Source organism: Oxyura jamaicensis, chromosome 18 (assembly GCF_011077185.1).
Source record: "Oxyura jamaicensis isolate SHBP4307 breed ruddy duck chromosome 18, BPBGC_Ojam_1.0, whole genome shotgun sequence".
NCBI lineage: Eukaryota > Metazoa > Chordata > Aves > Anseriformes > Anatidae > Oxyura > Oxyura jamaicensis.
The window spans coordinates 3,976,713-3,992,249 of NC_048910.1; the positions used below are offsets into that span (position 1 = coordinate 3,976,713).

General features: G+C 39.9%; 1 protein-coding gene across 1 annotated transcript in view; it reads left to right on the forward strand.

Annotated features, from left to right (window-relative positions):
- OGFOD3 (2-oxoglutarate and iron dependent oxygenase domain containing 3) overlaps positions 1-15,537 on the forward strand; it is a 43,871-nt gene that overhangs the window by 18,903 nt on the left and 9,431 nt on the right. The window contains exons 6-7 of the mRNA XM_035342717.1: positions 2,934-3,087; positions 8,088-8,211. Of these exons, the coding sequence (XP_035198608.1) occupies positions 2,934-3,087; positions 8,088-8,211 (278 nt within the window). The remainder of the gene's footprint in view (positions 1-2,933; positions 3,088-8,087; positions 8,212-15,537) is intronic.

Consider the following 15,537-nt stretch of genomic DNA (forward strand, 5'->3'; position numbering starts at 1 on the left):
AACTTAATTTGAATTGCAGCTACTTGTATTTGACAAAGTGAGAACTCCTGCTGGCAATTCACAGGCAATGAGGAACAGTCTGCCTTTGCATCTTTTAATTTTTCTTTTTTAGCTTATAGGATCTACATCCTTTTTTTTTTTTTTTTTTTTTTGTCTCATCCCACACTATTAGAAAGTGAGTATTAATCACCCAACATGCAGAAATAACATCCGTGAGCTGGCTCAACTAGGAATTTCCTGGAGTTTCACTGCCTTTGAGCAGTATGGTACGTACTCAGCAGGAAAAAGCATTTAGACACTCAGAGGTCACAAATTGCTGTTTGGGGCTTATTTGCAGTAAATTTTTGCAATATGGGTTATTTGTTCAGGTATCAGTGGAAATCTGCAGTTTATTCAATACTTGAAGCCAGTAGCACACAGGATAATAAGAGGCCAGCAATGTGCATCCACACTCAGAGGCTAGCTACATGGTTATTGCTAGGTCAGCAGAAGGCAGGTGCTTCCACGAGACCAGGATAAAAGCTAAATCTATGCTGTTAAACCTGTCACCTCAACAACTTCATTACTTGTCTCCCCATTTCCCTTGCCTGCTTAATTTATAAACAGGAAACAAGTTTCTTTAGAAGGATGTGCTTCTCTTTGTGGCATGCTTTGAGCTTGTTTTCCTCTTCTTCTGATAACCCACTGGCTGGTCCAAACCAGCTAGGCTTTTGGTGGTTGTTTTTGTGTGTCAGGAGACAAAAATGTTGTGTTGAGGAGAGCTTTGTTTCCTGCTTGGTTTGCAAAACATCCAGTCTTGCCTGAAGCTGTTGCAAGTCTCAAAGAGGAGTGCGGCCTTAGCGGAGCCTTATAAACACCAGGCAGCAAATCTTAATAGAAAGTGTTTGAAAATGGGAAAGGAATCAACCTAAAAGAGGAAGCGGTATTGCTTAATGAGCAACGGCTGGAGATTTCAAGTCATGTCAGGACTGTGGCACAGCTACTTGCGGATATATTCCAGCTGGCTGATGCTCCTGGCCACCCGGTGTCAGAGCTGGGGAACAGACTTCTTTAGTATTTGCGGGTTAGGCTATTAATTCTTCCGCTGGGCTGTTCAAAGCGCCTGATTCCTCCCAGTTCATGGTGAAGTGAAATGAGTAGCTACATCTGATGCTTTTTGGGAAGCATAAGGCAGCCTCTGTTGAAGACCTACTTCTTGGAAGGAAGACAGAAAGATCAGATACCCACAGGTATGAGAGGAAGGACCGGGGACCACAGATCCTTTCCTGATGTCACTTTTACAAAACTCTGCCATTTTGTAGCTCTCAACTTGACACCTCAATTTTTACATCTGTGTAAATACCTGAAAATCTCATCTCTAAATTTAATGGTTTTCATATTTCACAACTAAAACAGTTTGAATTGACCCCTGAAAACTTAACATTTTGTAACCTGTCTTATTTTAAGACAGGTTAAAAATCCAAACTGTATGTCTGTTATTGATTATTTTTTGGTGGGGACAAGCTGTGAACAGGATGAGTAATTAAGCCTTTGTTTTTTTGGTCCTTGTCTTTAAGAGGTGCCTTTCACAGTCCAACACTTAGGTCTGGTTTTTAGTTCTGTCACTTCTTGTTAGTCACTGTTTGAACTCCCCAGAGGACTACTTGGGAAATGGTTTCTTGTAAATTGTGCTGAAGTTCAGTACAATCCAGTAGAGAAATGTCTGACACAAAAAGATGCAAAACTAGTAATGTAATTCCATCAAAACTTCAGAAAAGTGTTCATCCTGAGTATCTTGTTCTTGTGCGCTTCTTTTGAAGCGCTGGGGAAGGAAGACTAATACAACAGCTAAGAATGTGGTAAATTGGGAGAAAACAGTCCATTAAGACTTTATGGAACACAGGGGATTAGATTTTAAAAGAAAACATTTTCATTTTATCTCGCTGTGTTATTGCATTCATTGTTGTTTTAATTTCCTCCAAGTTAAATACTAGCTGTGTGTGTTTACTGGTGGGATTTGCCCGTGATCTTCTCGATGAGTCGCAAATCTCTTCTCTTTAAAAGCATAGACTGAACTAAAGCTGATGCAGTGATGGCCCTGGTCGAGATCTGTATGCAGTTTTCTGTCCTGAAAGACAACGTAGGATGCTGCTATATAAGCAGTTCAATGCAGTGAAGCATGTGTGATTATTAGTCTTCTATTTTTATGATCTTAAAAACAACAACAAAAACCAGCCAAACGAAAACCTGTTCTTTTCCCTGTGCTTCCTGAGAGAAACACAAGAATAGCCAAGGTAGAGATACCTTGGTTGAAACTTTCAGAATAATTGGGAAAAACATCTCGGTATTCATTTTTAATCAAAATCTGGTTATGATATCAATGTGTATGTTGGCCTAGAACCCTGAATTCATGGGCCTGAGACTTCATCTGTTAGTTTAAAGCTATCTTAAAAGTAGTTGAAGGTTCTTCCCAAGAGGCAGCCCTTTATGAACATACACATTTCCAGTCATCTGCTTTGGATTAAAAATATGAATGTAAAATAACTTAATCTCTTAAATTTTTCACCGTGATAGAATTCCATTGATAAACACACTGGTTACACAAAGAAATTTTAAAATCTAGGCCACTGGATTCAAATAGTTCATTTTTCTTAAGATTTTGAAAATAAAGATGATGATAAAAATAGGACAAAACAAAAAGCGCAGCAGATTCCTTTTTTTTTTTTTTTTTCCTTTGCTACGGTAGATCTCAGTTGTTTAAGGCAACATAAGAAGGGAAGGTATAGGTATACGTTTCCCTTGATTTCCTCCTCTCTGAGGAGGAAGCTTAGCTCTGAGGAAGCAGTAACAGTGAATGAAGGAGGATGTAGAAGAATCAAGAGAGGTGCATCACTGTTTAAATGGGGCCTCTATGCTGTTTTCATGATTAGTGTGCTGTGTTGTGTTCTTTGCAGTGATGTGAGACGGAGAATTCAAGAAAAGATTGCTCAGACGTTCGGAATCAGCTCTTCCGCCATGTACCTGACTAAGCCAACATTCTTCTCTAGAATTAACAGCACAGAAGCCAAGACAACACACGATGAATACTGGCACCCCCACATCGACAAGGTAAGTAGGAGGCTGGGATGGGATGTAAATGTTTCCAGTTATTAATAGATCACTTTAAAGTTATTTTGCATTAAACAATTAGTCAGACATGTTTGAAAACTGGAGCTTGTAAAAATCCTTCAGGAGAGGAACCTAATGGAAAGAGAAGTGAATTTCAGAAGCATAGGCTAGGACCATTCCTATTTCTCTTATATTCTGTGCCTTAGTTTTGTTCTTTAGGGCAGTTAAATTAATAAATTGTGTGAATGACTACTCAGAAATGACTGTTTTGTCAGAAGTTGATTAAACTGACCTCCATCTCTGGAGTCTTTCAGTCCCACCAAAGCTGTGTTTCCAACTGGAGTGTTGCTCTTTCAGCCAGGTCTAGCAGGAACTGTTTCAAAGGTGCTAAATCGGTCATTGTGACTTGATCTGTGTCTTCTGATAGTTGCTCGGCATTTACATTTCAGTTATGTATAAATGGAAGGTTTTGTTTGTTTTCAGTGCACGTTCTGCGAGTATAGGTTCTTCACAGTTTTTCACCCTTTCAGAGAATCAAATTTCACTGCATAAAGCAGGAAACTTCAATAGCTTGTGGATATCTTCTTTGTTTTTTTTTTTTTTTGTTTTTTTTTTTTAGTCTCAAAAAGTGTATTTTAGAATTTAAGACTGATTTATTACTGTAATGTGTTTTTTGTCTGCACAAGTAGGTTTGCCAATGTTCTCATACTTCCTTTACTCTTCTCTACATGTGTTTTGCATTGGTAAATGAATAAGCTAGTTGGATAACCTTGCAATTAAGTGTTTCTACCTAAGTCTCTCCTGTACACATTATTTTGTCATTTAGAAGTAAATCTGTTTTCATGATGAGAATTTGTTTCCTTTGTGCAAGCTGCTTCTCTGTTACGGCATCCTGACAGTGCCTGTATGTGATGAGCAGTGGGTTAGATGTTTTGCAGGTTTTATCCATCTGTTTGTCCACATTTTGTTTATCTGCTCCCTAAACAGCCTGCAAGATAATTTACCAACTGATTAGCTTTGGCTTTTTCTAACACCCTCCACCCTCCTCCAGCTTCAAAACAACAACAAGAAAAAAACACTCACTAAATGTGGTCTCTCAAATCTGCTGTGCGTTATCTAAACCGTAATAGTTTCTCCGGTGAACAGTTGTGTAGTCCGATTTGACACTAGTGAAGGATTATTGTCACAGTTCGGACAGTTACACAACACCTTGTTCATGATCATGTAGAATTTGATGCCCCCAAAATCCCATACCTGTTCTAAAATGTGAAAATGTGGCATGCTAGATTTCAAGGTATTTTCCGGGGGAAGTATACTTTGGATTATACTGCAGGAGTTAAAACTGTGCACTGTCCTATTTATTATGTATAGGTAGTTTGAACACTTTCATTTCTGTAGCAGCTGACTTCCACAGGAAGCTCACTACTGGGAAAGGTAAAGCATTCAAACTGAAGTGTTTTTTGTCTGCACCTTAAACTTATGTTCCGTGTTTGAAATATATTTTAATGTTATTTTCATTTGTGCTTTTGAAAAGCATCCTCGCAGTGAGGATTGCATGTGAACATGCCAATGCTGGGCCACTGTCTGAGCTGTCCAGACAGCATTGTATGCTAAGCTGGAAGCCTTATGTGGGTCCCACTTGTGTGGATCAGTTCCTTTTATTTTGGAGGGAGGGGCAGGGAACTTTCCAGACCACAGCTATGGTGAACAGTATTCATGGGTACAGTGGTGCAGTCTCTGTACAGTCTCATGTACAGAGACCTAGAGCAGATTCCTTGCAAGTGCTTCTTGAGCTCATGACGTGGTGGTCCAATTCTCGCTCGCTGATCTTTACATGGAGCAAGTGCTGTCAGCAGTGCCAAGTGCTGAAGTGAGATGGACAAACCACCGTGGGCTGGGATCATTCTTGTATAAACTGCCTCAGCTCTGTGGTTCGTCCCTTTTCTGGGATAAGGGACTTCAGCTATTGCCAGATAATGTACTTCTGTGGTTTAAATGATAGCAGTTTGCATTGCGTAGTTGAAAATGGTGTGAACCAGGCTAATGGAGCCCTAAATAGGGTCTGACAGGGAGGCATCCCCGGTCCTGTTGACTTCACTTCCATCGTGAAGATTATGTACTATAGATGTACATATGTGTAACGTACTCTACATTGTGCATATATATTATATAAAATGTCCATCTATATTGTGTGTTTAGAAAGAGGTAAAAAATAATTACATAGAGCTGGTCAGGTTATACAGCATTTAGGATTTAAAGCTCTGCAGAGGACTGAATTCAAACAGGACGGTCAGTAGGTCAGAAAATATTTCAGGGAAGGCTAAATAGGTATAGACCAGTTGTTCCTTCCCAGCGTATCTTCAGTGCAGCCAGTCTGCCTGGTGTTTTAGTTTTTGCAGTTGAGAACACAAACCAAGTTTCGTTCATTTTCACTGCAGTTGAAAACAAGGGAAAAGTGCCCCTATTGATCTGCAGTAAGAATTACTGTACAAAGAAGTGCCGTAGTATTTCTGTGTGGCCCCCAGAACAATCATGAATTCAAGACATTGAAGAAAGATCGATAGAACTCAGGATGTTGAAACTTTTGCCAGTTAGTTGGATGCTTTTGTGTATGCCTGCATAATAATTAAACAGTGAGGATTGCTGCTAGAAGACTCCAGCTTTTTTTCTCCTCTTTGCAAAAGAAAGGTAAAATCAAGTCTTTGAAAAATGAATCTGACATGTTTTTGTTTCAAAGCCTGATGCTGTTGGTTCAAAGATACAGGCTCCTTGGAGCACTTGAGAACATTCTACATTTTCCCCTGAATTGCTGAGTATATTGCAATTACTTTTCTCTATCTGAATATCTTTGGTTTGGAATATTTAACTGCATAACGGAACAGCACAGTTCTATTATGTGTGTATGAGATTGGATTTTTTTCCTCCCTAAAATTCATTTGGTTTTTAGTTACATGGAAATGGAAACCCTTAAATCACCCAAATGAATCATTTAATCTTGTTGAATTTATAAGCAAGGTAGACCGAATAGAGTGTTGTCTTACGATGTGGAATTTCATCTTGGATGGAATTTGTTTGGAGCTGGATTTTTCAAACTTCAAATGCCTGATTTATAATGGAATTGCTGTTGCATACTCAACCCTGACAGCAGAATAGTCTTATAATGTTCTCTAAGGGAGGTAATGCGATTCCTGCAGTCCCAAGGGAAGGATCCTGTCATTTTTCACAGTCTTGTCAGGCTCTGCCACAGAATCGACTTTGTTTTGTTTACCTTGAATTTCTCCTACTGAAAAATCTATTCCAGGACTCTGGCACAATTTTTCTTTAGTTTTTAGCTTAGACTTATTCATGCTGAGTTTATACCTATTTTGGTTTGCATGAACCCTTGCTTTTACATTAAGAAGACTTTTCCCCTCCCTCCTCTCCCTCTTCCACTTCCTCCTATCCCCATATAGGCAGCATTCATATCCCTTTTCAGCCTTTCTTGCCTGAAGTAGAACAAGCTGAGCCTTAAGCTAACTGGAGGTTTTAATCATCAAAATGGTGAAGGTGATTGCTTTGCAAAGCTGGTTGCAGGAGGAGGGCTGTAGACTGGCTGTTCTGAGGTGCTGCTGTAGCACATGCTCATGAATTCACATTTACTGCCTTACATTGCTGATAGGGTTGGGGTAAATATAGGGACAAGGGTATCACCAAAACATTTCTCATTCTTTTGGCTTGGGCTGTGCAGTGCTGCTTATTGCTGGATTTGGATTTTGTTTTCCAGCTTGTATGGTCAAAATAACAAAATGAGTAAGAATGAAAATGTCTTCCTATCCCATCTGTTGCTGTGTTCTCTTACAGAATAATGTGTACAACTGTGCTGAGCCAAAATTTAACTGGCACTAATGAATGTAACTTAGAAAAAAAAATAAAATATTTAGAGAACTTCTATGTTTGGAAGTAGCACTTACCTCTAACAGTCACCAGGTCAGCCAAAACACTCTGCTAATGTTGTATATTTCTGCAGTACTTCCGTGCTGCACATTTTGCTGTTTGACAGTGTAAAGCAGAACTTCATTGAGTTGTGATATACTGTAAAGAAATTGGAGAATACAGCCATTGATTCCTAAGTATGTTTTTGATTGTAGGTGACCTGGATATGAAAAGGAAGTATTTTCAGCTCAGTGTTAAGTACTTAAAGCTCAGAGTGAAGCTATCCAATATATACCACTTCTTTTTCCCATCTTCAATGTTCATATTGAGGCAAATAAATAATACTTTAACAGGAACGAAAATCAGTCTGTTATACTTAAAAATGTGATGTTTGTTCTGTAGGCTGAGAAGAAGCAGAGACTTTGAAAGCCATGTGTGAAGGTTTTAAAAACAAAAAAAAAAAACAAAACCTAAAACCTGTATGGAAAGGAGTAGGTGTTCCTCCAGCGAAGGTGTATTTATTGGGAAGGTCTGATTCACTGTTACCATGAAGTTTCTGCTTGATAACTGATGAAAGAGAGAGTAAAAGGTGAGGTTTCCAGAAACCTCAAACTGTGATTAGCTAAGAGATAGGGTAAATTACTCACAGACTGGTTTTGGTTCTTATCAGCATTATGGTGAAATTTGATTTTGAAATAATATAAATAAATCTGAGCATTTCCATATATTTGATTTGATGCAAAGGTATAACTTCTGACACCATGTTTTTTGCCAGCTGTTCAGCAGAGATAGGATGACAAAGATCAATAAAACCATTTCTTTAGTTTTTCGAACTGTAATAATAGAAATAATACAGGTAAAATACTAGTCATGCGTAGAAGATGTATGTAGTCTGTGTATAAACTGTATAGACTAATAAACGTATAATTTCTATAGAAATGTTCTCGTTTTTTAGCGATCCTTTTATTAAATATGTGACAACTGGAAAATTAGAAAGCCAATCAGTTCTATCTGCTTAATTACTTATATTCTGCAAAGATGAGAGCAGAATGTTGTAAAATTTTTGTAATTGTTGACTTTACTCCCAGGTGACTTACGGCTCTTTTGACTATACTTCACTGCTGTATCTCTCTGACTATGCTGAAGATTTTGGTGGTGGACGGTTTGTGTTTATGGATGAAGGTTCCAACAAGACGATAGAGCCCCGAGCAGGTAAGAGTCTTGGTTTGCTTGCATGAAGCAGGCCAAATTGTGCCCATTATTATCTGGGTGGGCTGGCTGATACAGTGGGAGTTGGTATTTTGTGTCAGTAGTGGTTGTGGAATAATATAGTTCTCTGTCTCTTGTGTATTCAGACTGATTAGGTAGAAAGTAAAGATTAAAACTGGTAAGATGAAATAGTTCAAATATGTGGAGTTAAGCTGCATAAAGTGGCTTCCTTGAAAGCTGTAGCATTTAGAACTGCAATCCAGTTATAGAATCAAAGGTTGGAATTCACCAATTCAGGTTGGAAAACACCTCCAAGATCATCTAGTCCAACCTTTAACACCACTAAACCATGCTATGAAGTTCTACATCTGCATGTTTCTTAAGACCTCCAGGGATGGTGACTCAACCCTGGCAGCCTGTTCCCATGCAGCACAACCCTTCCAGTAACAAAATTTCTCCTAATATCCAACCTAAACCTGCCCTGGTGCAACTTAAGGCCATTTCCTTATCCCTTGGTGCCTGGGAGATGAGCCTGATCCCCACCTTGCTACAACCTCTTTTAAGGTCACTGTAAAGCACAATAAGCTCTCTCCCGAGCCGTCTTTTCTCCAAGCTAAGCAACCCCAGCTCTCTCAGCTGCTCCTCATAAGATTTGTTCTCTAGACCCCTCACCAGCTTCACTGCCCGTCTTTGGACGCAAAGACAAGTTTAGCAGGCTAGAATGTGTCTAGAGTCAAGATAACCGTGTGAACACTCTGTGAGTACAGCAAATCCACGGTAAAGCAACTTATTCTACACCTTCTGGCCAGAAGTTTCTTTGCTGTTCATGGTGGGGCTCAATACCCTGCAACTGCTATGGGCTAGGTGTGAAGGTGATGGATAACCACTGTGCTGCTGATGTGCAGAACCATGATGAACCGTGGTAACTTGGTTATGAGTCTGTACATGCTTTTAGTAAATTTGATGAAGATAAGAATTCTGATGGCTGTCAGAAAGGCTGACCTTTTAAAAAAAAACACAAACAAACACAAACTTAAGGGTAGCTTAAGATTTTTCCGATAAGTGGATTTACTGGAATTACTTCGGGCAATATGCTTAGGAAGAAAGTGCTCAGGCTCAACTCATCTGTCTGTCAGGTAAGTAGGGAGCTTACAGAAGCATACCTCAACCTTTTATAATGCAAGACCAATCACATTTTTTGCAGGGAATATCAAGGACAGCTTCATATTCCTATGGTCTTTCTTTTTTAAGAGGAAAAAAAGTTGGAAATCTTCTTATTTAAAGACAGCATCAGTAATTGTTCGCTGACAGGCATTACCCCAGCCTGAACTGGTTTCTTACTGTGGTGGCCTGCAATTGGGTTGTGTGGTGTTTTTTGTTGTTGTTGTTCTTGTTGTTTTTGTTTTTTTTGCTTGTATGTCTTAAATCATAGTGATCACTCGCCAACTGTAACAATGGCTTAGATAAACTCTGAGATTATCTGTGTTCTGGGTTTGATATCAAGAATTGTATGTTTGATTATTTTAGCTTTTGTGGTTGAAAATAAATGCTGAACTGAAAGTATTGTCATTAGCAAAATGCTGCCACCAGTATTTTGAAAGGAAGTAAATTAAACTAGGTAATTTCCAGGTGCAATTCTAAAATGAACATGTTGGTATTAGAGCTGTAAAATAAGAATTGAATTCTGGATAGCTGAGAGGGCAGCTGTCTCCTTGCACAGCTCTGGGGCAATCAGTCTGATGGCCGTGTGCAGCATTCCCCTGACTTGATTTCAAAGTCTGCAGCTGTGAAATTGCTTCATTCAGCCCCATCCATTTAATTTTCAGGCTGTGCTGCAAGGTGTTTGCTCTTTGTCATTCCTGGGGAAGAATGGGGAGCAGATGAAGTGGAAGTACAGAGAGGAAAGATTTTTAACAGCACCTGATTCCGGCCATTCCCTTTCACAGTTCTTTTCAGTAACAGTATCTGTGAAGTGCAGCTAGTTAAACACAACTTTTAAAATAAAATGCAAAGCTTGTGAAGAACAGCCTTTTTTGGGAGTTGAAATGTGCTATGTGTGCACAAGAGAAAATGAAGTTTAGTGCCAGTTACACCTTTCTTCCATACTCCTCTGTCCAAACGCGGTTTCCAGGGGTCCCATGATAGCGTCACTGCCTATTGTGCTATCTAAATAATTACTGAAAGCTTGTGAGAAGCGGAGAATATGCTTAGAAGTAAAGCACCATGTGAAGGCAATTCTGCTTCATTTCCATCGTGTTGATAAAAATGCCACTTGTGAGAGAATGAGAACAAGGGAATGACCCCAGGGTGTTTTCTGTTGCTGGTACAAGTTGATCTATTTTTCATGTTCAGAATGTTCCTTTGCAGTACTTTATTTTCCTTCCTCCCCCCCCTTCTTTTTTTTTTGTGTTTTTGTTTTATGCTTCTTTTGATCCTTTGCCTTTCTTATCAGTCCAACTTCTTAAGCCATGTGTCAATAAGCTTTTATGCTTCTCATTTAGGATGATTCAGGCTTCTTTAGAGTTGACTGTTGAGATCACTGGTTTAGTTCCAGTGCCTGGCAGCCAATTTACCTTCTTCATAACAGTGCTGAAATTTAAATTCTAAGATCTGGCATTTCTTATTGTCTCAGAATTACTCTGTATTTTGGGAATCTGGCGCTATGTGCTAAAATGAGCACATTCCTTTTTGTGCAATTTATTAAAGAGTCAGATTCTGCGACAGGAAACAGAAGGACTTTGTTACTGATGCAGCAGAGCAGGAAGGCAGTCATCTGAAATACAAAAAATATAATCATAAAAACCAAAAACAAACAAACAAAAACATTGTGAATTTCCCTGTTTTTTGGGATTGCTACCTGGACAATTTTTTTCTGCTGTTTCAAATGCTTTCAGTCTCAGCCTAGTCAGATTGGGACAGGGCAAGCTTTTATATAAACAGAAGTGGAGCCTAATTTTAAAACATTTATCCCTTTTCTAAGTATACCACTTGTAAATTGTGTAGGAAGTCCCTAAGTCCTGTTTGCACATATTAAAATGAGTGAGGGTGTTCTTAAGGCTATCATTTTTACCATGGCCTATAATATTGGTTTGTTTAATAATTAACACATTTAGCTCTAAGAGGGAATTAAATTCATTAGTCTGGATGCTCTCGAGACTTTTTTTCCTTTTAATGGACATGAACAAGTCACCACTGTTATGCCAATTCATGTGTACAGAGCCTTGGCTAATCCTTAAACAAATTCAGAGTTAGGGGACACATCTCTGAAGCCTATCTGGGCACAAGGGAAGTGTGTGTGTGTGTGTGTGTGTCTTGCCTTAAGTTGGGGCCTCTGTCTGCTGCCAGAAACTCACTGTACCAAGAATAAGAATCCTCTGCTCCAAGTAAAGTACTATCTCGAAAGGAAAAGTGTTTTTTTTTTTTTTTTTTTTTTTTTTTTTAATGGATAAACAGTTTTGTCTGTTGCCTTTAAATGCCTCTGTTAATCCTGTTTCCAAAATGGATTGGCAAAATGCCAATGCATTGGCACTTTGTTTTCATCCTTTGCACCACCAGGGTTAGCTCTCCTCAAAAGAAGAAAAGAAATTTGCACATGGAGAACAAGGAGGTGAATGGTGACAGCCCGCACGGCTTCACTAAGGGCAGGTTGTGCCTGACAAACCTGGTGGCCTTCTACGATGGGGTTACAGCATTGGTGGACAGGGGAAAAGCAGCTGACATCATCTACCTGGACTTCTGCATGGCATTTGACACTGTCCCCCATGATATCCGTGTCTCTAAATTGGAGAGATACGGATTTGAGGGGTGGACCACTCGGTGGGTAAGGAATTGGCAGGATGGTCGCACTCAGAGTTGCTGTCGACAGCTCAGCGTCCAGGGGGAGATGAGTGATGAGTGGTGATCCTCAGGGGTCCGTACTGGGACTGGCACTGTTTGACATCTTTGTTGATGACATGGACAATGGGATTGAGTGCACCCTCAGCAAGTTCACTGATGACACTGAGCTGTGTTGTGCGGGTGACGTGCAGAAGGGCTGCCATCCAAAGGGACTTTAACAGGCCATTGTCCCCCTCTGCTCTGCTCTCATGGGACCCCTCCTGGAGCCTGCGTTCAGCTCTAGGGTCCCCAGCACAAGGACATGGAAGTATAGGAGTAAGTCCAGAGGAGGGCCATGAGGATGATCAAGTGGCTGGAGCACCTCTCCTATGAAGACAGGCTGAGAGAGTTGGGGTTGTTCAGCCTGGAGAAGAGAAGGCTCTGGGGAGACTTTAGAGCAGCCTTCCAGTGCCTAAAGGGGGCTGCAGGAAAGCTGGGGAGGGACTCTTTGTCAGGGGGTGTGGTGACAGGACAAGGGGTAACAGATTCCAACTAAAAGAGGGTAGGTTTAGATTAGATATAAGGAAGAAATTTACTCAGAGGGTGGTGAGGCACTGGCACAGGCTGCCCAGAGGAGCTGTGGCTGCCGCATCCCTGGAGGTGTTTAAGACCAGGCTGGATGGGGCTTGGAGCAACCTGGGCTGGTGGGAGGGGTCCCTGTCCATGGCAGCGGGTTGGAATTAGATGAGGTTTAAGGTCCCTTCCAATCCAACCCATTCTATGTTTCTGTGAAATAGAGCAACTGTTAGAATGAGGTTCTTCAAAACAAAGACCATGGCCCTTTCATCATTAACTTTCTTTGTCTGGCCTGCGATTCATTGCAGTAAGCTTCAGTAGATACAGTTAGATTAAGTATAAATGACAGACAAAAAGGCATTCCTTTTTTTTAATGTTAAAATCAGTATACTTCATACTGCTATGAACGTTTTCCAGTGTAAAACAGATTTAAAATTTCATTATTTTGGAGAGCCTTGTGTGAATTTGGGTACTGGCAATATTACAGAGAGGTCACAGGCTTCATTTTGTAAGTGTAGATAAAACCCTGCAGCCGGAATGAAATACCTGTACTAGTTGTGTGTTCTGTATTTGCATGTACACTTCTTGGTTTTAAGGTCAGCTTTGTTGCGCTTACTTTCAGCTCACAAAGGAGTTTGTTCTTTATACAAGTTGTTTTTTATATAAGGGCAGATGGAAAGGTCACAATCACTGGAAGAAAATAATCCGTGATGCAAAATGAATTATGTGCATTGGCTCATGTGAAATGTTACTGTTCTGTTTCATTTGTGAATATCAAACTTAGCATATTTTTATAGTTGCCAGAGCAAAGTGTCTTTCTGCAAGTGTAAAAATATTTGAGATGAAGGTATGAGCCATTGGGGAACTCGTGAGGTTGAATTATTCTTCATTTAGAATGGAAAAAAGTGTGCACTCAAAGCCTGATTGTTCAGTTTTCCTGTTTTATCTTTATTTTACTGTGCTCTTCAAAAACAAAAACAAAAACAACCCACATCATCAGTTTGGAGGAATTCACTACTAAAGGCTGTGGGAATGCAGCATATTGACAGAGTTCGATGATGTAGTAAAAATATATGTATCCAGATTTGGAGGTCTTACAACATAAACACAGTCTTTTTTTTAAAAGCATTTATTTATCAATTTAGTAATTATTTAGTAATCCGTTTTGTGTTATGGAACAGCTGATTTTTCAGTGTGTGTGCGTACTCTTTCTCCACATTTAACCTGGATAATGCCGATTTAATCTGGATGAAGATGATCTTCTGGCATTCCTAGCTTTAGTTTTGCTCCAATCAGCAAAACTGGATCACATCTTGATGACAAATCAGTAACAGCTGAAAGCTGAGTGATTTAAAAACAAAGGAAAAATGCCCCACAAGTAGCTGTCAGTCCTAGAGGAAGATAAATGGAGCAGGCATTAGCAGCTGCAGTAGTATCCAGCTACGCAAAGCTCCTGGGTTAAAGGAGAGATGGCACTTGATTGATTTGCAGTACCAATCATGAATTGCACTTGGGTTGGGTAAAACAATTACAGAGAAATGGTCGAAAAAGGAGGACCTGTTGCAGCTGTGACAAAAATATGTTGAAACAGGCACATACAGGAGCTGAAGAGCTCCTGGTTTCTATGTAGAGCTCAGAAGACGTTATTTTGCTTCCTGTTCTGATTCTCGTAGAAGGTTAGCTTTCTTCCAGACTCTGGTTTTGTGTTCCAGACATGCATGGTGACAGGTTTCTGATGTCAGTAAAATAAATAATCTTTTAATTGGGCACACAAAGCAGCAGTTCCTGGGAGGCTCAGATCAGACCTGTGCTTCCCATGCTGCTTATGGCTTACCCTCAACTAGATGTACTTTGTACGAAGTATCTATATTATTGAGGATAGTAATGGTCGTTTTAATTGGGCCATTGAAAGGATTGAGGTGTGTAAGGGGGATGGGGAGTGCTAATCTGATGTGTTAGTGCTTTACAGGGCACCGCAGAGCATTGTCACTGTGGCAAATTGGCCTCTGTGGCTTTTTCCTGGTATAAAACAGTTATTAATGAGCACGTGTAGTATGCATCTTGTTTGCTTGTCATTCCTGAATGCATTTCTACAGGACTTCGGTTTTCATAATGCACGTGCAGGCTGATGTTTTAGAAACTTGATTGGATGCTGCTGAACAAATACGCAGCAAAGTTGAAGGTATAAAGAAGGAGCAGAGGAAAATCAACCAGTTACTTGATGAAATTCAGGTAATGTAACAGGTGAAGTGAAATAAAATGCAAAATGAACTCTTTCAGATGTGTTACGCTGTATAGATCAGTAATGATGTTTCCATTCTTGGTTCCTGTGCTTTGTGAGTTTTAATGTCACAAACAATAGGTGCATTGGAAATAGTAGAATCACCGCCCATTGGAGGTGTTCAAGGAAAGGGGTTTAATAAGTGTGGTACTTAGGGACATGGTTTAGTGGGCAATATTGATGGTAGGTGGACGATTGGACCAGTTGATCTTAGAGGTCTTTTCCAACCTTAATGATTCTGTGAATGTGTCATGAACTCCTTTTGTTTGAAGGACATTTCTTTAAATGAGTCACAGAAGTTACCCGTGTGTTTATGCTTTAGTGATTTGCTGAATCTAAGTATAAAGTCCATCTTTATTAGAAGTCCAAAATCTAGAACTTGAGCATCTATGTGATTTGACCACAGCTCTACTAAAAATGGCATAATTTAACAAGGTTAAGAAGAGGAAAATAAATGACCCAGTGGTATTTCATGTGATTGAAAGTGCAACACTTTGTTCTTACAGGCTTCTTGTGCTGAGAACTTTTTGTAGGAGTCCAGCTTAGAAACCTTCTTCCTCTTCCCAGAGTGCTGGGAGCACAGAGCAGCTCTGAGAGTCTTGGTTGGGTGAGGCAGAGTACTGAAAGAGGAAACTGGGAGGCAGAGCAGAGGTGAT